Genomic DNA, 27,811 nt, shown 5'->3' on the forward strand with positions numbered 1-27,811 from the left:
AGAGACTACGCGAGCTGCGCCAGATGCAAGAACAACAATGGCTGAGTGCTGTCCTGAATAAGAAACCTGTTACTCTGGAGACCCCATAACTTGTCTGATCTGTGTAAAGCAATCAATTACTCTTTTCCAGAGTTCAACATTTAAAGCCCATCCAATAAGAAGATACAAACCTCTTATTCTGCACAATTGAACGAAACAAGACTTGTTCACAACAGATAACTTTTAACAGATACAAGTTTTGTCTTGTCATTTGTATATGTTTTAATGAAAATAAACCCTTTATCTCTACTGACAGATGATGTGCTTTTGAATTTGATTTTCTAATTCTTGGCAAATTTGTTGGAATTGGCCTTTAAATATTTTGGCATGTCCCACATATGGGCATCAGGAGGTCATTCCTACTATGCAGTGCTTCATGAGCTTAATACACTGCCTGACCCCCCCCCAAAAAGGCAAAATACTACTGGAAATGCTCTGCAGTTTAGCAAACACTTAAAGGAACACACTGATTTTTTGGGACTTGAACTTGTTAGATAAGTCAAGACAATTTTTTTTTTTTTAATCTCCATGCATCCCATAACTGACGCACCCACCGCTACCCTAGCTTAACACAAAGGCTGGAGGTAAATGGCTCCATCTAGCCTACTGCTCATACGTGACAAAATATCACCAATATTTTCCTATTTATGTTGTGACGTGTATAGTTACATCATGTACTAAGACTGACGGAAAATATGAGAACCCATGGTACGGCAGCACATTTCCTGGATCATTACACAGGAATGAAATAATAATTCCTAGCCATATCTGTCTAGAAAATCAAAACTTTTCATTTTCCATCGGTCTTGGTACATGATATAACTGGGAAAATGTTGGCATTATTTTGTCACTTGAACAGTAGGCTAGATGTAGCTGTCTACCTCCAGTCTTTGTGCTGAGCTAGCGGTGGGTGCTTCAGACAGAGTTATGGCATGCACAGAGATGAGTGGCATGTATGGACTTATCTAATGCTAGAGGATACGGTAAATAAGCTAAAGTCCCAAAGTTGGCGTGTTCCTTTTAAATCTTGATCAGAAGTTTTTCGGAGAAAAAAGACAGAGAACAGACAGAGAAACAACATGTTCCCCTCAGGGAATTGTGGGGTGTACAGGCAAGCATTACATAAGCTTACTTCATAAATTTATGTTGATTTCCTAAAATGTCTCACCATATGGAGATCAGTGTTCCCTTTGGTTGGGCACTTGGAACTTAATTGATATTACTGTAAATCTTTTCCTATTGATGCAGCAATGCAACATGAAATCACGTTTGTGTGAACAATTACTTTACAATACAATAACAAAGTGTGAACAATTTAAGGGGTTCTGAATACTTTCTGTACCCACTATATACACTCACCTAAAGGATTATTAGGAACATCTGTTTCATTTCTCATTAATGCAATCATCTAATCAACCAATCACATGGCAGTTGCTTCAATGCATTTAGGAATGTGGTCCTGGTCAAGACAATCTCCTGAACTCCAAACTGAATGTCAGAATGGGAAAGAAAGGTGATTTAAGCAATTTTGAGCGTGGCATGGTTGTTGGTGTCAGACGGGCCATTCTGAGTATTTTACAATCTGCTCAGTTACTGGGATTTTCACACACAACCAGTTCTAGGGTTACTATGAATGGTGTGAAAAGGGAAAAACATCCAGTATGCAGCAGTCCTGTGGGCGAAAATGCCTTGTTGATGCTAGAGGTCAGAGGAGAATTGGCCGACTGATTCAAGCGGATAGAAGAGCAACTTTGACTGAAATAACCACTCGTAACAACCGAGGTATGAAGCAAAGCATTTGTGAAGCCACAACACACACAACCTTGAGGCGGATGGGCTACAACAGCAGAAGACCCCACCGGGTACCTCTCATCTTTACTACAAATAGGAAAAAGAGGCTACAATTTGCACGAGCTCACCGAAATTTGACAGTTGAAGACTGGAAAAATGTTGCCTGGTCTGATGAGACTTGATTTCTGTTGAGACATTCAGTTGGTAGAGTCAGAATTTGGCGTAAACAGAATGAGAACATGGATCCATCATGCCTTGTTACCACTGTGCAGGCTGGTGGTGGTGGTGTAATGGTGTGGGGAATGTTTTCTTGGCACACTTTAGGCCCCTTAGTGCCAATTGGGCATCTTTTAAATAACACGGCCTACCTGAGCATTGTTTCAGACCATGTCCATCCCTTTATGACCACCATGTACCCATCCTCTGATCATGTCACAAAGCTTGAATCATTTCAAATGACAATGAGTTCACTGTGCTAAAATGTCCCTCAGTCACCAGATCTCAACCCTATAGAGCATCTTTAGGATGTGGTGGAACGGGAGCTTCGTGCCCTGGATGTGCATCCCACAAATCTCCATCAACTGCAAGATGCTATCCTATCAATATGGGCCAACATTTCTAAAGAATGCTTTCAGCGCCTTGTTGAATCAATGCCACATAGAATTAAGGCAGCTCTGAAGGTGAAAGGGGTCAAACACAGTATTAGTATGGTGTTCCTAATAATCCTTTAGGTGAGTATATATATATATAATAAATACTTATAACTTAACTTAATTTCAGACATAAGGCATATATGAATACAATCCAGTTTCTATTATAAATACCAAGACTTTTATTTGGTTTCACATTTGTTTTTTCTGTCAGTGAACAAGATCTTTTTTTAAATTATTTTTAAGAATTTTTGCTTTTATAATTGACCATCCCTTTTATCATTAACTACAAATTAAAGATTTGTGTTCTTTGTAGATGATTATGTTGTAGGGCATGAACATTTGTCTGAGGGTTTTCATGTTCACTGAGATGTACAATATGAGAGAAGTATGAATTTATCCTGACAATATCTTTCTGCTTTGGCTGTGCCAAACAAATTGCTCTCCCGAGAGAGGCTTTAAATTGATTTGGTTCTGAGAAAGGTTTGCTGACAGTCTGACACAAATTACTAAACATCAACACAGTGAGAAATCAATGAGACATATGTTGCCTATTTACGACAGGCAGTCAATTTTTAATGAACTCTTTAATATTTAATTATAACAGTCGGTTAAGGTGCTATACATTTAATCGCATAATAAATTGTTCATTCCATGTATAAAAAAAGGAAAAATCAGTATCTTATGCACATAGGACTATAATTCATTCCAATATATAACCCATGCTGAAGAAAGCAGTTATATGTCTTTTATGTAGGCCTATACAGTATATCATAAGATGCATCATAAGAGGTAGTCATCCGAAATGCAAGAGCAGCTACAGTTTATGGCAGCATATATAAGGCAAAACATGCTAAAGCATCAGGCCACAAACTACTGAGAAATCAATGCAACTTATATGACCTGTATTATACGATCAACAATCAGCAATGACTGTTTAATAAAAATATTTCTGTTCCATTAAACAAACAGTCAATTAAAGGATAATCTATAAAGCTACATTTAAAGGGTATAAGCGTACCTTAGTATTCAATCAGAAAAACAGTCTCTTCTTGTGCGTACGATTGTACATTACTTCAAGGCTGTGCATGCTGCATCATGTAAACATTTGATATATATCTATATACACAGTGTAAGATTTGCCATAGTATCTAGATGAACAGATCAAGCAATGACCGTATGAAGCCGCATATGTAATCAGCACGTGTTTTGGCGTATATGCAGATTTTTTTTTTCAAAATTTCTTTTAGTAAAAATGTGCTTGATTTAAAAAAATGATGGTTAATGAACATCTTGAGAAAAACACAATGATTATAAAATTTTGGTAATGTCAGTTTTCCATGAGCAGTATTATTTTGGTTTAAAATAAGAAAAGTCTGAATATTAGAGTAATTTCCACAGTTCTGCTCATCTAAATAGGCATGCATATAAAGATTTAGTGAAAGAGTAATCTGTTTTTTCACCGAAAGTGCTGTACTGTATCATTTTAAAAAGAAAGCACACACAAAAAACTTTTCCTTCACAGAAGTCCTTCAGAGATTATAATTCAGTTCCATTGACAGCATTTGAAAACTCAAATGGTAAGAGTCATGGCACAGATGTTCTGAGGCACAAAGTCCTTGGCTTATTGGTCCCGCTTCAGAGAGGAATTCCCGGCGCTCACTCATGCTCCCTTCTCTCTGGTTTTGTCTTCAGAGCTTGCAGTTTCTGCCTCCCATGTTGGCTCTCCTGAAGAGCTGTGCTGCCAGATAGCAGGCTTATTGTAAAGGGTGAAAACCAGTCTCTTTCAAAAGCAGCAGTCAGCTGCTCGACAATCGAGTCCTGCCCTTTCCGCTGGTTCTCTGATTCCTGAATCACTACCCCGGCTCCTGCGTTGGAGGCAAACTTACTGCCAACCCAGTCCAGATTCCCTTTTTAAGAGAAAGAATAAATGTGAATAAATAGGTACAATTGAATTAGAGGCTCTATTATGCCACAATTATGCTTGATTTTTTGTTTTTGGGGTCTAGGATAGGCATTCATGCTTGAACTTTACATAGTTGCAGCACCTCTCTTTCCAGTCTGTCAGTAACACTCTGTTGCAACAGATTCTCACACTCAACTCGTCACATATTGACACTTGTTCAGAACTCTTCAGCATCACTTTTTAAAGCACAGGTACCCTATTAGTGTCATTTTTCGACACGCAGGGCACCCCATTGATTTCAATAAGAAACATTGGAAATTGGAATGTTATTGTAATTGATGAAATTTGGTTATGATTTTGCCATTATGACCGCTGAAGATCATGCACACATTTAAAAATTGCCGCCCGAAGAAACGTTACGTCACATTTTTTAGTGAAATCGCATTGGCTCTCGTATGTCTCGTGACCAATTGCGTCATTATGTCAGCTTTGATTGCAAAGTGTCATTGGCTCTGTGTGTCCAATGTGTCTCATGAATGACCAATTGTGTCATGCTAAAGAGTTAGGTGTATCTTTTGAATGAGGCATGACTGAGTGCATTCACAGAGAAGCGGGATCATCATTTCAGCAATTAAAACATTAAGATCAACTCTGTTCTTTTAAGATGTTGTCTTCAGAAGACTTGGAATGCTGTTTTTGGTCAGTTTTTGCAATAAATACCTGTGACTACTTTTTTTGTGCCTGTTAACGTTACATGTTTTATATTGGTTAGAAGTGGGTAGGAGTGTGGTTGTTTGCTCAAAAATATACACATAGCCTACAAATATTAATACAATTGTGAAATTTTAAAAAATGTAAAGAGTTAATGCGTCTTGGTCTGAAGCATTGGGCAAACAACTTAATTCAATGGAGTGCCCTGCTCGTTAAAAGTCGACGCAGATGGGTCCTGACCAAGTGTTTATTATGCGACAAAACGTGTTGCTCTGTTTAGTTCCTGTCTCTATGAAGCCCCTCCTTCTGAAAAGCCCAATGTACTTTGATTGATCAGCCGGATCCGTGTGTTGTGATTGGTTAACTGCATTCAATGTGTTTCTGCAATGTCACGCATCTTACAATAACCACATTTTCTGGGGTGGAAAAAACAGCATTTCTTGGACATGGCAACAACACAAATAAACAAAAAAAAAATGATTCAGGCTCTTCATAGATCAGACACATTTAAATTATGTTTACTTTACTTAATTAAATTAAGTTGTGTCGAAATTAGATATGTTTGTGTTCAATCAGCCTAATATATTTAAAACTGAGGTTTACTTAATTCATTTGAAATATTTGTGATGACATAACTAACTGGGCAGTGGATCAGTAGTTCCCAGCATGCTGTGCAAAGGGCAGGCGCTAGGAGAGAAAATGTATGGATTAAAGTGTTATTTTAAGTGTTTTTCAGTAAAGGTAAAGATGTTATTAGTTTATGTTAGTGTTCAGTTATGTTGGACATTGAGGAGTTTCTTTAATTTTGTGGTTCCCATTATGCAGAAGAGTGTGTGTGTGTGTGTTTAGGCTGTGGACACTTATATACACATATTCATTGGATGGAATTCAATTTAAATTGGAGTTAATTTAGCATTTTATAAAATAAAAAAATGCTTGTTGTTATTTAAAATGTTTAAAGGCAAATTGAATTGATAACAGTGTTCACCATACATAATAAACTTTTATAAATTTAACATAACATCATTCAACATCAAGTAAACAGCGCATAAATATTATGTAACAGTGACAAATTCAAATGGTTTGTATTTACTCAAAGAAATTGTGCCAGCTTTACTTGATTTTTTTTTTGTTCATATAACTAAATTGTTATTTGTAAAAATTGCTCAATATAGGTTTGCAGACACTTTTTCATGCTTTTAAAGCAACATTACACTAAATTTAAGAAAGCTGAAAAAAAAAAAAAAATTCACAATAGTCCTCTTTAATATGATACAGCCGACAACAAAATAGTTATTTATGAATATGAGATAATAATTTTCATATTTAGGTTTATTTATATTCATCTTTTCTTCACTGTACTATCCCTTTTAATATTACATTTAATATTGTTTTATCTGACATTAACAAATACTAATAAGTAAAGTAAAACACACTGTTCATTGTTAATTCATATTAGCTAAAGTATTAACTAATGTCAACGAATGAGACCTTACTGTACATTGTTACCTAAATTTAGGTCCCCATGAGGAAACAAGCTTATATATAATATAGAATGAGTTTTATATTGTTTTTTGAAAATTTAAAAATGCAGAAAGTTTTGTGTAATGGGTAAGTTTAGATGTAGGGTTAGTGTAAGGGAATAGAAAGAATATACAGTTTGTACAGTACAAAAAACATTACGTCATTGGAGAGTAAGGAAGATAACGAACAAGGCGTGTGTGTGTGTGTGTGTGTGTGTGTGTGTGTGTGTGTGTGTGTGTGTGTGTGTGTGTGTGTGTGTGTGTGTGTGTGTCTGCATGCATGCTTGCGAGTGAGTGAGTGAGTGAGTGAGAGAGAGAGAGAGAGAGAGCGAGAGATTCTTACCAATGTATATTGCGTTGTCTGTCACCATAAATTTATTCTCATTTATCATGTGCTGAAATCCTCCCATCTGCTCCTTGCCTCTGTAAAATCTCTGATTCAAAACAAACATGCATATATAAAATACAGCCTAAATAGATTGAAATATATGTTTTGTGTGTGTGTGTGTGTGTGTGTGTGTGTGTGTGTGTGTGTGTGTGTGTGTGTGTGTGTGTGTGTGTGTGTGTGTGAGCCTGTTTATGTGGTTTATGAGGACACAAATTTGTATAACTACATGGGTATTACACTGGTATTACACTATAAATGTGGTTTATGAGGACATATCAAATGTCCTCATAATTCAAATGGCCTTAAAAACATACTAAATTATGTTTTTTTGAGAAAGTAAATAAATATGCAGAATGTTTCCTGTGATGGGTAGGTTTAGGGGCAGGGGCAGTGTAAGGGGATAGAAAATACGGTTTGTACAGTATAAAAACCATTACGCCTATGGAGAGTCCCTGTAAACCACATAGACCAACATGTGTGTGTGTGTGTGTGTGTGTGTGTGTGTGTGTGTGTGTGTGTGTGTGTGTGTGTGTGTGTGTGTGTGTGTGTGTGTGTGTGTGTGTGTGTGTGTGTGTGTGTGTGTGTGTGTGTGTGTGTGTGTGTGTGTCAACAGATCAATAACGTAGATGTTTCCCTCACCACCTCTATAGAGCAGACTGGCAGTCCTGTGCATAGAGCCTGCATTGATGTCATAAAGTTAAAGGTCAGCGGATGTGTACGTGTCCACAAACTGATTAAGAGACGAACTTTGACCTTTCTCAGTACTGCAGCCTCCCTGAGCAGCTCATCTATTGGCGACCAGTATCTGAACCAAACAATTATAAAGTCATAAATCTAAAAAAGAGCAATTGTATCAATTTATATAAATTGCTCTGAAGAGTAACACTTAAAAAAATCTATTCTTAGTAAATGTTTTCCTGTGAAAATGCATCTTTTTTTACTCAGTTATGTCAATTTTAATTAAAGCAAGAATTTAGATTTATAGCAAGAATTATATATAATTATAGACAATATATAATATGTCTAAATTATTGCTTTAATTAAAATTGGCATAACTGAGTAAAAAAAGATGAATTTTCACAGGAAAACATTTACTAAGAATAGATTTTTTGAAGTGTTACTCTTCAGAGCTTTTTATATAAAATAAAATTTATTAACATTTTTATACATTCACAGACATTCCATATTTATATAAAATTGAGTGAATATCAAATTGAATGATCAACTGAATAAATCATTCTTTTTTTGTTGTTTGTTTGTTTGATTTGTTTTATGTTAGACACAATTACAATTAACATGTTGCTCATCTTCAAGCTCTTTTTTTTTTTTTTTAAATAAACCTAAACCAAGTTGATATTAAATATAAAATAAAATATAACATGCTTACTTAAGGGATATCTTAGCTTAACACAACAAACACAATACAAAACGTTAAAAGTGACTTTTATTTTGAAATGTGTATTGTCTTAGGAAATCTTATCAAGGGCTTTTCTATTGGCAGAACTTGGTTTTATCAATAACCCTCACTAAATTATTATTTTATTTCCTTTTTAATAGCAATTGTAATAGCTGAAATTACCTTATGATTGCTGATCCTCTGAAGCTGCGGTTGACTAAAGGCAGGTAATCAGTTATAGAGATGTAGACGAATCTCTTTGCTTCTCGAATCACGTGTCGTATGGCATCTACATCTCTGCTTCGACCCTTGGGGCAAAACAGCTCTGGAGATGTCTATGAAGAAAAGTAGGGGAAAAGATAAAAGATAAAACACCAGTTTTCTTTTTTTAAAGTTTTTTCAGCTTTACTTCGTTTGGCTGGCACACCAGAGCAAGTTAATGAGACGGCCGTCTGTGTGCATGCATCACTGTCAGGAAAAGTATTTTATCACTGAGCTAGAAATGTCTCCCTGCAGCCTATAACAATACAGCACAATTCATTTCAATGAGATGATGGATGCCACAGAGGTGTGGAGTAAACATCTTGTTGCTGGAAGGGAGTCGAATTTCATTAAACTCAAATAAGAATCCGATGGCCAGTGTCCTCACATGTGACTCTGCTGGGTGTGGAATAAAGTCACCGGGATAAATTACCTGCAGAGTGAGTGATCTTAATCAGATAATATCCAGTAAAACCAATGAAAGAGCAGTTTACATTAAAATCTTTGTAATGAGATTGGACATAGACGTAAACATATTACAGACTGCATGGAACTGGGGAATTGACTCTGACATGTTTGTGCAGTAAAATGTCAAATGCATTAAGTATTGTCATGAAACTCTCTTCTCACTCTTCTCACATACCTACCCATCACGCCACATACACACAAACACATACATGGTTTACTAGAAATCTGTAAAGGTGTAATGGGTGTTATATTGTACAACATGTATATTTTATCCCATAATAACCTGTTTAGTATTTTTTAAGCCATAAGAAGTAAACTGTTTATGCTGTATAACCATTATTTTGTTTTAATGTCATTATACACATTTGTGACACACACACACACACGCACTCACGCACGCACGCACGCACGCACGCACGCACGCACGCACACACACACACACACACACACACACACACACACACAAACACACACATGTTGGTCTATGTGGTTTACAGGGACTCTCCGTTGGCGTAATGGTTTTTATACTGTACAAACCGTATTTTCTATCCCCTTACACTGCCGCTACCCCCAAACCTACCCATCACAGGAAACATTCTGCATTTCTACTTTCTCAAAAAACATAATTTAGTATGTTTTTAAAGCTATTTGAAATATGAGGATATTTGAAATGTCCTCATAAACCACTCGTATAGTGCAATGCCAGTGTAATACCCATGTAGTTATACAAATTTGTGTCCACATACACCACAAGGCTGTCAGAAAGGTGATTTTTTTCAGTTATACTGTATCTTGTAGGAAGTAAGACACTTTATACATGGTATTACAGTTTTTCTCAATTGCTAAAACACTATTTCTGAAACCTTGCTCCATTTTCAGAAACCATTAAACACAAAACCTCCTCTTCAAGCACTATTCACAAAACCTCTGACTTCTCTTGCAAAATGAAACTTTCACCTCAAAACAGTTTTACCTGTGTTCAAAATCAAACACTGCTCTCAAATCATAAACAAAGGGATCAAAATGATAAACACTATCAAGCAATCAGTAAACAATACAGCAAAAAATAGAAAACACATTGTTCAAAACAGTTCTCAGGCAGAAGTAAATTTTTAATCTTAAAACAAATTTCATATTTTTCTGTCATTGTCTTGTGATGAATGAAAACATGTTTCATCATAGTAGCTCAAAACTGATCAGAAATTATTTACTTTTCTGCTTTGCTTTGCAATTTTTTGTTCTTCCTCTTGCTTGTAGCCCTATTTTTACCAACTCATTCTCATGAAATGCATATACATCACAAATTGTATTTATTGTGTGATTTATACGGCACAATTATTTTTTATGTGCATATGATTTGCATTGTCACCCCATTGGGTAGGTTGAGTTGTTTGGAGTACGTGCACATAACACAATATAAAGTACATATCATATGCACACGAAAACTGCGTAACATATGCTCATAAAAACTCATTTTGGCATATAAATCGCACAATAAATACAATTTGTGCTATAGATATGCATTTTCGTTAGATTAGGCTGATTTTTACAGTACTGTACTCTGCATCTCACAAACTTGTTCTATGTTGATATGAAACTGCAACCAGTCAAAATCTATTGAGCAGTCAGTAGCCTACTGTAAACAAATGGAAAGCAACATGTTCAGGGCAATAAGATTTGTTAATTGTACAGTATACAGCCTACAATGCACTGTACTTATATTGGTTGTGTCTCATCATTTGAAACAGGTTAAATCAGTTTTGAGTGGTTGTGTTCATTAAATAACATTGTGTTCTCCATTTGTATTTGATTGTTGCCACTTGTGTTAACCCGTATGAAGGCATGTGCATTAGAGAGCAGAATGTGTCTTGACAATGAGAATGTGTTTAGAGTTTTGCTGAAAAGTCTAAGTGAGATTTGCAAATTGTGTTTTATGTGAAATGGTTTAAGGTATTGACAACAGACTGCACAATTAGCTAAATGAGTTCAGGCAACTGAGAAATTTGTTCAGCCGATGGGTTTTAGTGTTTTAGCAATTGAGAAAAACTGTAAAAATATTTAGGGCAGGGATAAGCTGTATTTTTATAGTACAGAATCTACAACTAGGAGTGCAGATGTGTGAAAATGATAAACTGACTACATAAAAGACAACATCTGTGCACATACAGTAAACAGGCTCACACACACACACACACACACACACACACACACACACACACACACACACACACACACACACACACACACACACACACACACACACACACACACACACACACACACACACACACACACACACACACCTGTTAAGTCTCTTTTGTCAATATAACCGCATGTATTTAATCAAAAATAGAATGAATATATTTTAAGGTGTAATTTATTTATTTGTGTTTATTTATTTATTTAAAAAAAAACATATAATTGCAAACATATAATTCTCTATTGGGCACAGCTGTTTCAGTAACCAATGAGCTTGCTGTTTAACCTTCACATACTTCACCATTTGCTGGAGCAGTTGCAGTGTGCGTTCAGAAACCCTCCACCTTCCCCAGCTCCACCTGTAAAGCTCTACTATGGGTAATTCATGTATATTATTTTTTACAGCAGCAGAAGATCTATTCCGCCAAGACCAAACATATTAAAGGGATAGTTCCCAAAAATAAAAATGTGATGTTTATCTGCTAACCCCCAGTGCATCCAACATGTAGGTGTGTTTGTTTCTTCAGTAGAACACAAATGAAGATTTTTAACTCCAACTGTTGCTGTGTGTAGTGTGTGCACATTGATATCTTAAGCCTGAAACACGCTTCCCTTCTGGTAAGATCAATATCCACGCTCTGGCTCATATATCTGCTCGACCTTATCGGAAGTGAAGCGCGTTCCAGGCTCAGGCTGTGGATGTAGCATTGTATTTGAGGTAAAAAATTACATAAATGCGGCTCGATTTCTCACACAAACTGATCGTTTTGTGTCTTAAGGGGGGGTGAAACACTCAGTTTCAGTCAATCTCATGTCAATCTTGAGTACCTATAGAGTAGTATTGCATCCTTCATATCTCCGAAAAGTCTTTAGTTTTATTATATTTATAAAAGAAATATGGGCTGTACCGAGTCTTTCCGGAAAAAAACGAGCGCCTGGAGGCGTTTCGTGTGGGCGGAGCTAAAGAATGACGAGTGCACACAAAGCGGTGACGTCCTTAAGCGTGGAGAAACCCATGGCTGTCGATCAGATTCAGCTAATACAGATATAATCCAGAATCAGATTCGGAGGCTGAAATAAATTTAACAGGAGAAACAACAACATCAGGACGTCCGTCTCTGTGGTATGTACTGTATTTAGTGTCTTGTCAACATTTGTGTGTCTTTACTCGCAGTTTATGAGGACATGATTCGGTTTATGGACTATTGTATGCGACTAAACCTTAGCAGTAATAAGCAAAACGGTTTTGCACGTCAGACTAGTGTAACGTTATACATAGAACAACAATGGAGTAAGTTAACCGTTAGCGCATTTGAATGACGAAGCACGCGATCGTGTCGTTTACTGATGTTTACTCACGCGACGATAGCCAACAGCATAGACATTTGAAGCAGTTTTACTCACCGCCTGCTTCCAAAGCACGACCGTGAACCTTTATCGCTGAGACCGCTCCGTCAAAAACACACTTCTTTAGTATGATTTGGTGAAGTCCTGTGACAGCAGTGACCGTGGAGATCTGCGATGTTGTGAAGCTTCCCGTCATTTCTGCGTTCAAATCGGTTCAAATGCAGCGCTGCCTTCCCGGAATGCTGTGCTGAAGCGTTGAAGTCGCTTGATGTCACCCATAGGAATAAAGTGGAGCGCGGCGCGGACTATAACGACATAAGTGTTCACGGACGACTGGATCTGCAGCTGAGAGCAGTGTTTATGGGCGTGCATTTTCTCTCTCGTTCTAGTCGCGCGCGAGCACCCTACCGGGAGAAGAGCCCGTACGCCCATACAAGGACCTTCCGGTCTATCAACGTCAAGCCGAGCCATACTCGAAAAAAACTCTCCGAAACTTGTAAGAAACCGGATGGAGTATTTTTGACACAGAAATACTCCATCAAACGTCCAACATTAGTTTTTGAAACTTTGTCTATGTTTAGGATGGGAATCCAAGTCTTTAACAGTGTAAAAAGCTCAGTATTCATGAAACAGCATCCCCCCCCCCCCCCCCCCCCCCCCAGGAGCCTCAGTGCTCTTTGAGCATGTTGTCTAAGCATGGTTTTTTTTTTTTTTTTTGGCTCTTATAGAATTGTTACCCATTCACATGATTATATGACCAACAACACAGCAACAGTTGGAGTTAAAAATCTTCTTTTGTATTCTACTGAAGGAACAAAGACACCTACATGTTGGATGCACTGGAGGTAAGCAGATAAACATCACATTTTAATTTTTGGGCGAACTAACCCTTTTACATCGTCATATCTATAACCATGCCAAACACCCCGAGAGCTGTCATAACAGAAACGAGTTTCAGGATACTGAAGGTAACAGTAAAATGTATGGCAGCTATCCTCTTCTTCCCTTTGTAGTTTAAAAATAGATGTACACTGGCAGATCACCAGAGTCAGACAAAGAAGAGAGATATTTATTGATCTCACCGACACATAGGCAGCCGCGTCTGTACTGTTGAGTCTGAGATGGAGGGGCTGGTCTCTGCTGAACACGGCCGTGACTCTCTTGGACCAGATTGAAGGGATGTAATCTCTGTACTGCAGCTGCCAATAGAAAGAAAAGATCCTGTGCAGGTCCAGAGCCAGGCAACTACAGTCGTACATTATCACTCCCAGCTCCTTCAGCTGAAACAAACAAAACAGGAACAAGAATCACATATCTCGATATGAAATGTGAAACACCTAAAAAGTATGTTGTTTTGTAATAACATTCATACATCATCCGAGTACTTTTCGAGGCCAAAGTAAAATGAAATTCTTTACCTTGGACAACGCCTTCCAGCTCATGCCAGCACTGCCAATGTAAATGTGCTTCCTGTCCACTACCCAAAAGGAAGAAAGCAGTCTACCTCTGGTGAGGGCCGTCATGTTGACGTAGCGCACTTCTGCATCTGGGAGAGACAGACAGCCAGCCATGTAGGCAATGGTCGGGGAACAGTTAAGCACTCAACCTTGACGAGAGATCTGTCTGTCATTCAACCCTGGCATAAACAATATTGCACTTTTGTGATGTTTTGACCTTGCGCATAGCCTTGGGAGACCGAAGCTGAGAAAAGCCCTAGGAGTTATGACAGATGGATGCGTGTGTGTGTGTGTGTGTGTGATCGTACAGCGTTTGCCTCGAGAGAACAGCTTTAGTACTTTATTCAGCACTTCAGCAGGCAGAAATCAATGCATCACTAAACATAAGAGAGATTTGAGTTCACTTACGACGGTCAGACATGCTTTTCACCTCGGTGGAGTTAGGCTGGTCACTGACAATCTTTAATTTGACACCTCGAGACTTCAGGCTTAATAATCTCTGAAACAAATACTGACCCTAGAAAACAGGAAAAGATTTTATAATATTAGCACCATACGCAATGACAATAAAAACTTTTTAGATGTAGAATTTATCAGTACATGATCAAAAGTAGGAAGGATATGCAAAATATATCCATAGTAATTGGCTATGGCCAGTATAATTTGTATTTTTTTTTTTTTTAATTCCGATATTTTGTGCATAATCATTTCACCACTTTTAATGGTAAAAATGAGGAGACGCAGAGAGAAAAAACAAATTCAATGATTTTGCATTCCCTCACAAAAGTTTTACAATCCCCTGAGACACATTTTGCATTCTTTTGCATAATTATTGCATTCCTTTCGAGAAATGAGTGTGTTCTCACGCAAAATTATTATGTTCCCTGAGAAACTTTGTATTTGCTGAAATATAGAGTTTCCTCCCACCTCATATAATTTCCATCACAAGTTTCTCATGCGAATACAAAAGTTTTGCGAGCAAACGCAAAAGCATTAAAATATATTTGTCCCCCTTTGCAATCTTTTGCAGTAACTTTATGTACTAAATGTTCTCTTGTAAAATTATTAAACAAGCAAACTCAAAAGCTTTGAAATATTTTTTCCTCCTATCTCATTTATTTATTGATTTTTTTTTTTTTACCATTACCATGTCGTTTTTGGGCTCCATAAATGTATAATAATTTACCAATTTTTGTATTTATCTATTTGAACAATTTCAGTACCTGGTCTGAAGCGCATGGCACTTAGGACATGTCCGAATCCACTTTTGCTAGTTTAACAACGGAAAAATTGCTCTGTGCCAGGCGCATGGTCCAAAAGGGTTGCACCTAGTGTTTTAATGAGTCATGGGTGTGTTTTGGGCATAACGTGCAATAAACCAATTTTATTTAGACCAGTTTTTTGTGCATATTTTTTGTTGGTCAATAGCACAGTCGATTGCAGTTGCCTCAAAATAGCAACACGCCAACAATGCGCCTGAACACGGCTCGTCTTCAGACCAGCACACCTATGGGTGAACAGAAGATCGCAAGTGCATTTGCTATTTAAACAATGTGGCGCTGGACGTGAAACTGATAACTGCGTCGGGATGAAACTAGCAAAAAACAGTAACAATTTACAATACGGGTGCACTAATATGCATTAATTAATGTTTAATTAATGCACAGATAATCATGAGTTAATGTATTACTAATGGTGAACTAACCCATTTATTAATGATTACTGCATCAGCAATAATGACGATTCTACATGATTAATAGATTAAGTAATCATTACATTGTTATTAGTTAAATGTGTCATAATGTATTAATTCCTTAATAACATATTAAATTAACTAATAATTAATTAAATGATTTAATTTAATTTATTTAATTTACCACAAGGGGTCAAAGCAATGCATTTCATCTTCCAGTTATCTGCTTTAATTAATCATTAGCTGATGATTTATAAAGGTATCATTATGTTATGACTTTACTTGTTGGGGCACATGACCATTAACTAATTGATAAGTAATATGTAATTGTGGTTATGGGTTTTGAATTAATTTTGAATTAGTTAATAGTCATGTGCCCCAAGTAAAGTCATAACATAATGATATCTTTATAAATCATCAATGTATTTTCGATGCTTCAAGAGATTCTAATTTACTAACTGATGTCACATATGGACTACTTTGATGATGTTTTTATTCCCTCTCTGGACAGTAAAGAGCATACATTTTCATACGCTTTCAGACTATATATAATATATCTTAAACTGTGTTCTGAAGATGAACAGAGGTCTTACGGGTGTGGAACGATATGAGGAGTCATGAATGACATAAATTTCATTTTTGGGTGAACTAACCCTTTAGTTACGCATGAATTAATGCATATTAGTACACCCGTATTGTAAAGCGTTACCAAAAACACTTGCGTCAAGCCTGGCGTCCCATTGCGCCGGGTGTATATAAGGGCCCTTACTCTTTACGGCTTGTATCAGTAAGACAAAAAACATTATTATAACTATATTGCTAAAACAGCATATCAATAAAAAAGAGAAAATAATTACTTCAAGTGTTTATATGTATATTTTCCATTCAACTGTAATAGGGTAAAAAAGGCTAACTAACCTGATAGGCAGAATAAAGCCGTGACCCCTGATCGGCGGAGGTCAGAGCCCAGTATGGGGACACTATCTCAACTGACAGTTTTGCTTGGTCCAAAAGGTGGTTGAGACCCACAATGAGAGGGACATGGGGTGAACTGTTGAATGACAGCTCCCCTGGGATGTTCTCCACAAGGACAATGCTAAAAGAACATTGATGTAAGAGATGTTAGTTTGCTGGATATATTCCATTGTTTTATGCACAACATACACTACTCTGCCAAAAAGAAAAGTCATTATTGCAGTGATTATTATGTTTCTAGCTTGTTATCACATCATGGCCATATTCCAGAACGACAATGTCAAGATTCATGCTTATTTATTTCCATCAAGAGGTGCATCAGTTTTTGGTTAAGATCTTGTATTGACAATGCAAGAGTCCAGCACTCTGTAAAGTCTCCTCCAGCACATCCCAATGACTTTCAGTGAGTTTAAGGTCTGGACTCAGAGGTGCCAATTCATGTGAAATGATTCTTCATGCTCCCTCCCAACCATTGATTAACAATTTGACATTGTCATCCTGTAATATGGCCATGATGTGTCTTCCTGCATGGTTGTTTAAGAAATGAAAAGCTTCACACTCAATAAATTAAGGCTAGAAAAATTATTTCCAAACATATAACATGCTAGAAACATCATAATCACTGCGATAATGATCAAATCATAAACTCTTAAGCCTTTGCCTATTTAAATCCAAACAGAAACTGTGTATATTGAATTCAACATGGAATCAAAATTGACCCTATTTAATTAATTGTCTTAATGCACAATTCTGATCTTTTTGTGTTGCACATTATTTGTGGTCATTATTTGTGTCTTAAAAGGGTAGTTTCATGTTTTTTGTTCCATATTTTTGTCCTAGGCTTGGTTGTGTTTATGGGGCGCAATATAATGTCTTACTACGATTTTTTTTCTCTCATATTTTTGTATTTCATTGATTTGTATTTTTCTCATATTTTACCTTTATTCCATACCGTTATCTCCACTGTCTCCACTTTGAATGGCTCATTTGCTTCCTGCCTCTATGAAGCCTATCGCTCCAAAAAAGGCAATGGTCTTAGATTGGTTAGATGGCCAAATGTAGTTTCATGTATTTTTATTGGCCGAAGTGCCAATCACAGGTTGTCCGGAAACGCCACGCCCCCTTACCATTACGGGTAGAAGTCATATCTGCGGTGACTAGCAAGGGTTTATGATGTCACCAACCCAGGAAGAAGCTCGTTTTAGTCCAAACCGGCCGTTTTTGTAGGCAAAACAGAAACGGAAGCTCAAGCATGTTTGCTTGACGTGCGAGAACCAATGAGGTTCATTCTCGTTACGCAGCACGTTTGAGATTCTGCGAGAACCAATGAGGTTCATTCTCGTGTTACGCAGCACATTTGAGCTTCTCCGAGAACCAATGAGGTTCATTCTCATGTTATGCAGCGCTTTTGAGCTTCTGCAAGAACCAATGAGGTTCATTCTCGTGTTACGCAGCACATTTGAGCTTCTCCGAGAACCAATGAGGTTCATTCTCATGTTATGCAGCGCTTTTGAGCTTCTGCAAGAACCAATGAGGTTCATTCTCGTGTTACGCAGCACATTTGAGATTCTGCGAGAACCAATGAGGTTCATTCTCGTGTTACGCAGCACATTTGAGATTCTGCGAGAACCAATGAGGTTTATTCTCGTGTTACGCAGCACGTTTGAGATTCTGCAAGAACCAATGAGGTTCATTCTCGTGTTACGCAGCACGTTTGAGATTCTGCGAGAACCAATGAGGTTTATTCTCGTGTTACGCAGCACGTTTGAGATTCTGCGAGAACCAATGAGGTTTATTCTCGTGTTACGCAGCACGTTTGAGATTCTGCGAGAACCAATGAGGTTCATTCTCGTGTTACGCCGCACATTTGAGATTCTGCGAGAACCAATGAGGTTCATTCTCATGTTATGCAGCACGTTTGAGCTTTTGCAAGAACCAATAATATGAATTTGGACTAAACTACTCAATTCATACGGATCAGTTTTACAATCTCTTTATGGACTTTTTTATTCCTCAAAGTAGTTGCGTAGCTGTCAGTGGAGTGACAGAACTCTCAGATTCCATCACAAAGATCTTCATTTGGGTTTGAAGATGAACGTAAGTCTTCTGGGTTTGGAACGACATGAGGGTTAGTAAATAATCACAGAATTCTCACTTTTGTTTGAACTGTACTTAAGCCCGCTGTAAATGTTAAAACTATTCTGAATGAAAAGGATATACTGCCAGGATTTAAATAACTAGCTCATGTTGGCTGAAGGTACAAAACAGAGCTGAATATGTGGCGCTCCATGGTGTACTTTTTGGGTCATTTTATATAATGTACTGTAGCAAATAAAATCATCAGAGTATAATCTACAAGGACTGCTTCTTACCGACAATCTTTGCTGCAGTTCTCCTCAGTGACACCATCCTCATCCTCTCCCCAGACGTCCACAGCAGAGAAAATTAGAGCCAACAGGACAGCAAAGCAGCAAAGCAGTGCAAACACAGCAATGCACTTCTGCTGGGACTGTAGAAGACATTCAGAGAGAAGGTCTGCCAGTCACATCTTTCAGATAAGGTTTATAAGGCAGAGGCTATTAAATGCTATTTACGCTAAATGCAAATAGCAGTATTTTATTAGCAACAGATGCTAGGCAGAGGCTATTTACACTATAAAAATCAGTAAGTGTAAAAAGTTGTTAGATGCTATACCTAGTACATAGAGTGGCAGATACTATTTGTACCTCACAGTATGCAGTAACGACAACATATTCAGTGTATATTATTTTTGTTTGTATGTAAATCATAAATAAATGCCTCCTTATTGAGACATTACTTGTCACTGTCCCTAAAGTACACCCCTTCCCCTACCCAATAAACACTTTATTCCAATTATTCTATACATGTTAGGCACTTTATTTCCACTTTTCAAATATTTTCTTTCTTCTTTTTATTTAAAATAAACGCTTCTCCGAGCTGATGCAATGACAGATAAATGAATTTGAATAGTGATGGTTCAAATTTGCAGGGTAAAGATTTATGGTATTCAAAATTCTCCTTGTCTGCTCTGGAATCTGTTCCCAGTTATAATTTTATTTTTTTGTCTGAGCGAATGATAGAGCACATCTGTCAAATTTTAAGGCATTAAGATATTAATGTCCGTGAGTGTTCTTGCTATGCAGCTTTCTCTCCAAACCACTGCTGTAAACAAGCATCTGCATGAAACTGTGAAAAGGGTCTATAAATATTGGTGTGGTCAATGTATAAAACGTTCTCATCTGGTAGGTTACGAATAATGAAATGCAGGAAAATACCAGCAATATGCATTATCATTCAAAAGTCTGGGTGTTTTTTATTTTTATTTTAAAGAAATTAATACTTTTATTGAGCAAGGATACATTAAAGGTACAATATGTAAGATTTGTGGATTAAAATATCCAAAAATCCAAAATCTTTAAATCCAGAGAAATAAGCAATTTTTCCAGGACATGGACCTGGACATGGAGTCCATGCGTCGCCTATCATTGACATCATACCTGTGTCCAACGCCGCCTTCAGCCTCACCCTCATACTACAGTAATATTAATAAATCTCCATGAATATAATTTCTGCCCAAGTCCTGCCAGATTGTTTTCCATCTGCTGTAGAGGTGAAGACAACAACCCCCATGATTCTGCGAAAATCAAGGTGTCATCAGGCTATGATGTTGTTTTATGTTCCTTGCGGTTCACTTATATGTTAAGAAAGGTTTTTGCAAACACACACAAAAGAAACCTAAAAATATATATACTGTTGGGGGTGCTTTGGGAAAAAAGACTCAAAAAGTTCAAGTAAAAAGTATAAGAAATAGCGCAGATAACGCATGTTCATGGTGAAGCTTTCCACCCTGAATCTGTTGCAAAAACCAAAGAGAAAAAAACCCCGGGGCAAATAAATCTACAGAAAAGCAGAAGGTTGCCGTGGTCATTGTGCGAGGGGGCAACACAAAATTTCCATTACACTTTGCCTCTGCAGTCAAATTCTCTGAACAAACATACTCCGCTAATGTGATCCAGGACGTTTAAGAGCCGTCGAAACACAGCCCTGACGTCTAGGCTAAAACAAGGCAAAATTTGGGCTGTCAGTGAGAATTTAGTAGACGTCTAATAGCTCAAGAATATACTAGTCATCTACAACATGAACATGTCAAAACTAAACACTTTATAATCACTGTTGACTTTGCTTACATGATGGAATATCACACATCCCCCAAGTTATTCAGGCAAAAACAACATTTTGGCTAAAAGTGGGTTACTCATATGACTAGTTAAGCGAAATGGTAAAATGACGGCTAATGCTTGCTGGGAATCTTCTGAAGTCTCTACAGAAATGAGCAAATGAGCCTCCATTTGTCATGTGGTTGGCATACTCGAGCGCGCTTACCTGAACGCAACACTATGGTGCGATCATGGGCGTCGCTAGGCCCGAAACTTATGCCCCAGCCCCCCTAAAAAATATGTGATTAACCCCGTACCGCCGCTGGCCGTCTTGATGCCCTACGCATCCTTTTTAATGGTGCCCGTGGGTGTCGCGTTCATGTATTTGTTGACCGGGGGTGCTTTATGGTCACACAGAAACTGCTGAGGCTGAGCGTAAATTTTAGCAGCGCAACTCAACGTCATGTTGCTAAACTAAACATTCATGTTTGACAGCTGCTGCTCAAAGTCAGAATTGTTAAACAAAAGAAAAACAATTTTAGGCAAATTAATAAACTTTTGTCTAATTTCGCCATTTTTAACTGAAAATATGTGATTCATAATGTAGGCCTTAACGAACAAGAAATATTAACCAAGCCATTTTAATCAGATTAGGCATGAGATTAATAATGTTAATAAAGTTGTAAATTAATATAATTCTATTTGTAACATTCAGTAAATAAAAAAACTCAGCTTTTTCAGCCTGTATTGGGCATTAGTAATGAATGTGTTCATATTGTGAATGTAATAAACTTAAAACTTTAATAAACAGTAAATTAACGTGTAAGAAAATTATTCATTAAACATATAAATATCAGTATGTTAATATGTAAACCATATGTTTACTTTATTCACTGACAAAAACGGAACAAAATATCAGTCAAAGCTCAGCGTTATGAGGGGAAGAGACAGGGCGAGATAAAAACAGAGAAAAAGAGAGATTTGGACACAAGAAAGACAAATAATCTACTGCCCAGTGACATGGTTTTCAAGCTATTGTTATCTAATTTTTTGGCCTTCAGAACATCTTAAAATGCACATATGTAGATCATAGAAATCAAAATTTTCTCGGGGGAGCATGCCCCCGAACCACCATAACATTTGGGATCTATAAACCTGCCTACATTATTGGGTATGATTAATGCATGTACAGTATGGCCATGCAGTAAGGTGTTAATATTTGCTTCATAAGTAATAATAAACAGCCATATCTTCTGGGTATCCATGTTTGTAAGCTATTAGTTAATAGTGCAATTTGAACCTTGAACTGAATAGTATTACCATTTTTTCTACAGGCCTACCCTCACAGGGGGCTGAGCCCCCCTAAAATGAAAATCCTAGAAACGTCCCTGGGTGCGATGATGTGCGCTATAACGATTTGTCAAGGCAGGTATATATGTGCAAATGTATTTGCCCATGTGACGTCACAAATCCCATATCCAAACGAGCTAGTTTTAGAACTTGATTAAATAAATACTTTGTTTATAATGAGGAGTACACTTTAGCTATGAAATTTGCAGGATATTTTAATGGTACAAAGATATGTCAAAAGATCAAGGACAATTTAATTTCATGACCCATTAAAGCAGCAGAACTGTTTTCAACATTGATAATAATAAGAAATGATTCTCGAACCTCAAATCAGCATGTTAGAGACTTTATGATATGTATAGGAAAAATATGTTGTCTCCTCCTCAGAAAGGTTTTTGGGCATATTCAGTTATATAAATAAAGAACTTACATTCAGATTTCTTTCAGTATATGAAGACATTTTTGTTTACTTTGGTACAATAAAGAATTTTGGTACTGTGTTGTAAAAATATGGGTCCTGAAGCAAGAACCACTGCTGTAATGGAAACAGAACTTATCATTTTTTTCTCCACAAAAAGCGCACACTAGATTTTTGCTTAGTGCAGCACTTCCCTGAACATTTCCCCCTTGAGAGAGATTGTCTCCCATCCCATCTGTTGGCCTCCATCAGAGTACCGGCTTTACAGATGTCTGCAAGTGACATATACATCATATATAATTTTCTTTTGAAGGAGACATGCAAAGTGAAGTTTAATTGAAGAGCAGGGAGTCCACCGCCTCAGAGCGTGCAGATTACTGCAAGTATTAACCTTCTTGCCGTCAAATTGGTCAATTAGTGTTCATTTCTTACACATTCATGTAGTCATGATTGACTTGACTTTATTTTTGGATTTCCACAGATCCAAATGTTTAAAAAAGCTTAAATGTTTATCCTGTTTATTTATTTATTTTATCTCAAAGGGCATTTGAATATCAAGACAGGCCTTAAATCAGATCAGAAACCTTAGAGAAAACATGTAACATGATTTTGCAGAGTAAGACATGTTCCTGGATCAACATATTTTGTCTAACATTCTTGAACATTCTAACGTCTGAAAAGTTAGTTCTTATATCCTAACCCTGCCCATAACTTATCCCTAAAATCAAACTGAATGTACACTGATGTAAGCACTGATTGTAAGCCTATCCTTTACATAATCTGTAAATTTGTCCCTCAAATCTGATGATTGGAATGTTGTTCCAGAATCAACAAAGATGTTGATCTAGGAACATGTTGTACTTGGTGAAATCACGGTCACCTAACACTGATGTGTCTAGTATGTTTACTCGAGCCATTAAAAAGATCTTGGCTTCTCTCAGACCCTATAAAAGAAGGTGATATTTGGAAATGATATCAGTCAGGAGTCAATTAGTGTTTCAGTATTGTTTTTTTCTTCTTCTAGAAGCTTACTGCATTTACAGTAGTAATCAAAAGATATGTCAGATTTCTGCCACTGTAATAAAAAAAGAAACGGTCTTGCTGGTGGCAATGGAAGGATTAAAGTTGTCTGTAAACAGAGACTTTCACTGCCTGAAGAGAAATCCTGTCAAATTAATGCTGTGTTCGCACTGAGCTGTCTGTGCTGACACTTTTGATTGACATGACGATGTGCTGCTCCTTCCAACCTTATCTGCTACTTTTCAGAGTTCAGTCGTGCCGAGTTAAGCGTTCTGACACACAATCAAAAAACGCCTGACATGCAGCTTAGTCAGGCTACTGTAAACCATGCTGTATTTGCAAAGTGAATATCAAAGTGTGAGAGGAAAAATAATTTTCACAATAATTTATATATTTATATGATATACTGTATATGTGTATAATGACATTAAGATTCATAGTAATCTGCTAATCTTATTTTGTATCTGGTAATTATGAGTGATTGAGTAATTCTCAATAATAAATGTCCAGGTCATATTATATTATATTAATACGAAAAAATTTCCATCTCTGCATTGTGACATTATTTTTCACAGAAAATGAACCATATTATCCCCCAAAAATTCCAAAACACAAATATCTCATTATGTGTGTGTGTGTGTGTGTGTGTGTGTGTGTGTGTGTGTGTGTGTGTATATCAGGCATAACATAATGACCCCTTCCTAATATTGTGTTGGTCCCCCTTTTGCTGCAAAAATCAGCCCTGACCCGTCGAGGCATGGACCCCACTAGACCCCTGAAGGTATGCTATGGTATCTGGCACCAAGATGTTAGTAGCAGATCTTTTAATATTCAGTACATCCCACAGATGCCCGACTAGATTCAGATCTGGGGAATTTGGAGGCCAAGTCAACACCTCAAACCTGTTGTTGTGCTCCTCAAACCATTCCTGAACCATTTTTTTGTTCTGTGACAGTGCACATTATCCTGCTGAAAGAAGCCACAGCCACCAGGGAATACCGTTTCCTTGAAAGGGTGTGCATTATCTGCAACAATGTTTAAGTAGGTGGTACGTGTCAAAGTAACATCCACGTGAATGGCAGGACCCAATGTTTCCCAGCAGAACATTGCCCAAAGCATCACATCTTCCCATAGTGCATCCTTGTGCCGTGTGTTCCCTATAAGCAATGCACACGCACCCAGCTATCCACATGTAAAAGAAAATGTTCATCAAACCAGGCCACCTTTTTTCATTGCTCCGTGGTCCAATTCTGATGCTCATGTGCCCACTGTTGGCGCTTTTGGCGGTGGACAGGGGTCAGCATGAGCACCTTGACTGGTCTGCCCAGCTCATATGCAACACACTGCGATGTACTATGTATTCTGACACCTTTCTTTCAGAACCGGCAACTTCGTGAGCAATTTGAGCTACAGTAGCTCTTCGGTTTAATCAGACCATACGGGCCAGCCTTCGCTCCCCACGTGCATCAATGAGCCTTGGTCGCCCATGACTCTGTCATTGGTTCACTACTGTTCCTTCCTTGGACCACTTTTGATAGATACTGACTACTGCAGACTGGAAACACCCAACAAGAGCTGCAGTTTTGGAGATGTTCTGACCAAGTCGTCTAGCTATCATAATTCGGCCCTTGTCAAACTCTCTCAAATCCGTATACTTGCCCATTTTCCCTGCTTCTAACACATCAACTTTGAGGAAAAATGTTCACTCTGCCTAATATACCTCACCCACTAACAGGTGCCGTGAGGAAGAGATAATCCGTGTATAATATATATTAGTGATAATTAGTAAGATTTGCAGATTATAATAAGACATTTTTGGTGGGCTGATTATATTCTAGGGATGTAACGATACCCTCATGTCATGTTATCATGATACTGCTAAATTTGGGATTACATTAGGGGTAAAAATGAAAAGTTTTGGACTTGTTGGTAACCCAATGCACAGGACAATGTTAAGACAATATAAAATATTCATGACTCAAGCTGAATATACAGAATTTTTTTAAGAAAAATATTCTTGCACTCTGTCACTGACTAGATAGACATTTGGAAATTTGTACATTTGGCATTATCAGGACCCACAAATATCCCCATTGCATTATGGTACATTATACTCAACACTGTATATAGTAGCTTAATGTAGTACTGACACTAAAACTCTGTAAACTAGATTTTTTTTTCTCACACAGTGATTTTCATTTTGTGTGAACTATACACAATACAGATTGGCACTATCTGTGATACATGTTGCATTTTTTTGTATTGCAATATATTAAAACACAATACATTTGTACACCCTCTTCTTTTGGGGAGAGCTGAGCAAAATATCATTTAATTTAAACGCAGACACTTTCTACTGGAAAATTCTGACAGGTTTTTAAGAGCCTTAAGAGAAAGTTAACCCTCACCTTCATGATGTTCTCCTGAGTGCCAGAGCCTGGCATAACAGCAATTAAGTTCCTTCAGACTTCAGGAAACATGGAAAACGAGACGCTAGTGCATTTCATCATTGTAGTCTCCTTGGTAACGAATTACGGGACGCTCAGCCTCTCTCTTACGCTCATCACTGTAATGGATGTGCAGGTCCACGGAATGATATATTGGGTGATAGATAGTGTGCCTTTTGTTTTAGCACCCTGAGCTCATGCATGCTTCCACTGGCTGTGTGGTTTCCTCGCCTTAACTCCATAGTGATGGAGACAGAGAAAGAGAGAGGAGGAGAGAGAAAGACACAGTCCACTCCCTCTCTCGAAACATCCAATGCTGGGCTAACACAGAACAATCCCCCTCCCTTCTGCATCTTTCTCACCTGCCCTGTGAAGCAAAACTCTCCTGGCAGAGTGCAAATGGATTTGGCATCCGCAGAAGAAAGATGAGAAGAAGAAAAAAAAAGACATGCTATAAAACGCAACCTTCTAGTAACTCCAAGCATCTCTAAGGCATTGTCTCTTTTCCTTCTGGTACAGCAGAGGGAAAGTTCAGCGCAAGCATAAATGAGCTTGACACGTTCCCTATAAATAATTCAGCATTGTTACATCTGGCTGGTCGGCTCGTGAACTAATCTATCAAGTAAGCAGATTATTAGAGTCACCGGTTTATACAACTGAGGTAATACGAAAATCTGAATAACCTTCCCTTAGAATAGAAAAACTCCAGACGATATCTTTTTAATATCCGTCTTCTCTCAGACAGCAAATGACACAAAATGGAAAGCAAATGGAAACTTTTGCTTAAGTCTCCTGCTTCTCAGATCATCCTCATGAGAAAAAGATCCCGGCAGTCTCACAAGCCTGCAAAAGTCTTCTCAAACTGTGCTTAGATTTGCCGAAACACAAACATCTGCAATCCAAGGTCACATAGTTCTCATCAAAGACCAATTATCCTGAGTTCACTTTCATTTTATAGCTGTATACTCATGCTGTAATGTCTCATTTGTGTCTAATTCAGGATCATTAAATCTGCCTGGAAAGCTTGTGAACTAATATATCATATGAAACTACAAACTAGTATGTGAGATTCAATGATATGCAGCAGTTTCTTAGAAACAGAAAATGAGAACAAATTGCTTTGCTTTCCGCCTGATCTGAAAACACTCCAGTGGTCTCACTCTCACATTTGCTTTACCCTCGGAAGCGATCTCAATAACGTCTCAAACTGAGCTTAGATTTACTGAGATCAAAAGTCAATGATTTTTACATGAAGATCTCATCTAACATTAAATGATCTATTTACACTCACCTAAAGTATTATTAGGAACACCTGTTAAATTTCTCATTAATGCAATAATCTAATCAACCAATCATATGGCAGTTGCTTTAATGCATTTAGGGGTGTGGTCCTGGTCAAGACAATCTCCTGAACTCCAAACTGAATGTCAGAATGGGAAAGAACAGTGATTTAAGCAATTTTGAGTGTGGTATGGTTGTTGGTGCCAAATGGGCCAGTCTGAGTATTTCACAATCTGCTCAGTTAATAATAATAATAATAATTCATTACATTTATATAGCGCTTTTCTAGGCACTCAAAGCGCTTTACATAGAA

At 37.5% G+C, this 27,811-nt stretch overlaps 1 protein-coding gene across 2 annotated transcripts in view; it reads right to left on the reverse strand.

Moving 5' to 3' along the window:
- Window positions 1-3,035: 3,035 nt before the first annotated feature.
- Window positions 3,036-27,811, reverse strand: part of pld5 (phospholipase D family member 5) — a 50,334-nt gene continuing 25,558 nt past the window's right edge. The window contains exons 1-10 of one of the 2 annotated variants that reach the window (XM_067458264.1): window positions 26,179-26,537; window positions 19,177-19,313; window positions 16,748-16,925; window positions 14,545-14,653; window positions 14,098-14,225; window positions 13,762-13,959; window positions 8,588-8,739; window positions 7,648-7,813; window positions 6,964-7,054; window positions 3,036-4,390 (exon numbers count right to left, since the gene is read on the reverse strand). In XM_067458264.1, coding sequence (XP_067314365.1) covers window positions 4,140-4,390; window positions 6,964-7,054; window positions 7,648-7,813; window positions 8,588-8,739; window positions 13,762-13,959; window positions 14,098-14,225; window positions 14,545-14,653; window positions 16,748-16,925; window positions 19,177-19,313; window positions 26,179-26,214 — 1,446 coding nt within the window. In that variant the 5' untranslated portion in view covers window positions 26,215-26,537 and the 3' untranslated portion in view covers window positions 3,036-4,139. Of the gene's footprint in view, window positions 4,391-6,963; window positions 7,055-7,647; window positions 7,814-8,587; window positions 8,740-13,761; window positions 13,960-14,097; window positions 14,226-14,544; window positions 14,654-16,747; window positions 16,926-19,176; window positions 19,314-26,178; window positions 26,538-27,811 lie in introns of those variants that run through there. The other variant, XM_067458263.1, reaches the window with a different exon arrangement.

Source organism: Pseudorasbora parva, chromosome 12 (genome assembly GCF_024679245.1).
Source record: "Pseudorasbora parva isolate DD20220531a chromosome 12, ASM2467924v1, whole genome shotgun sequence".
Classification (NCBI taxonomy): domain Eukaryota; kingdom Metazoa; phylum Chordata; class Actinopteri; order Cypriniformes; family Gobionidae; genus Pseudorasbora; species Pseudorasbora parva.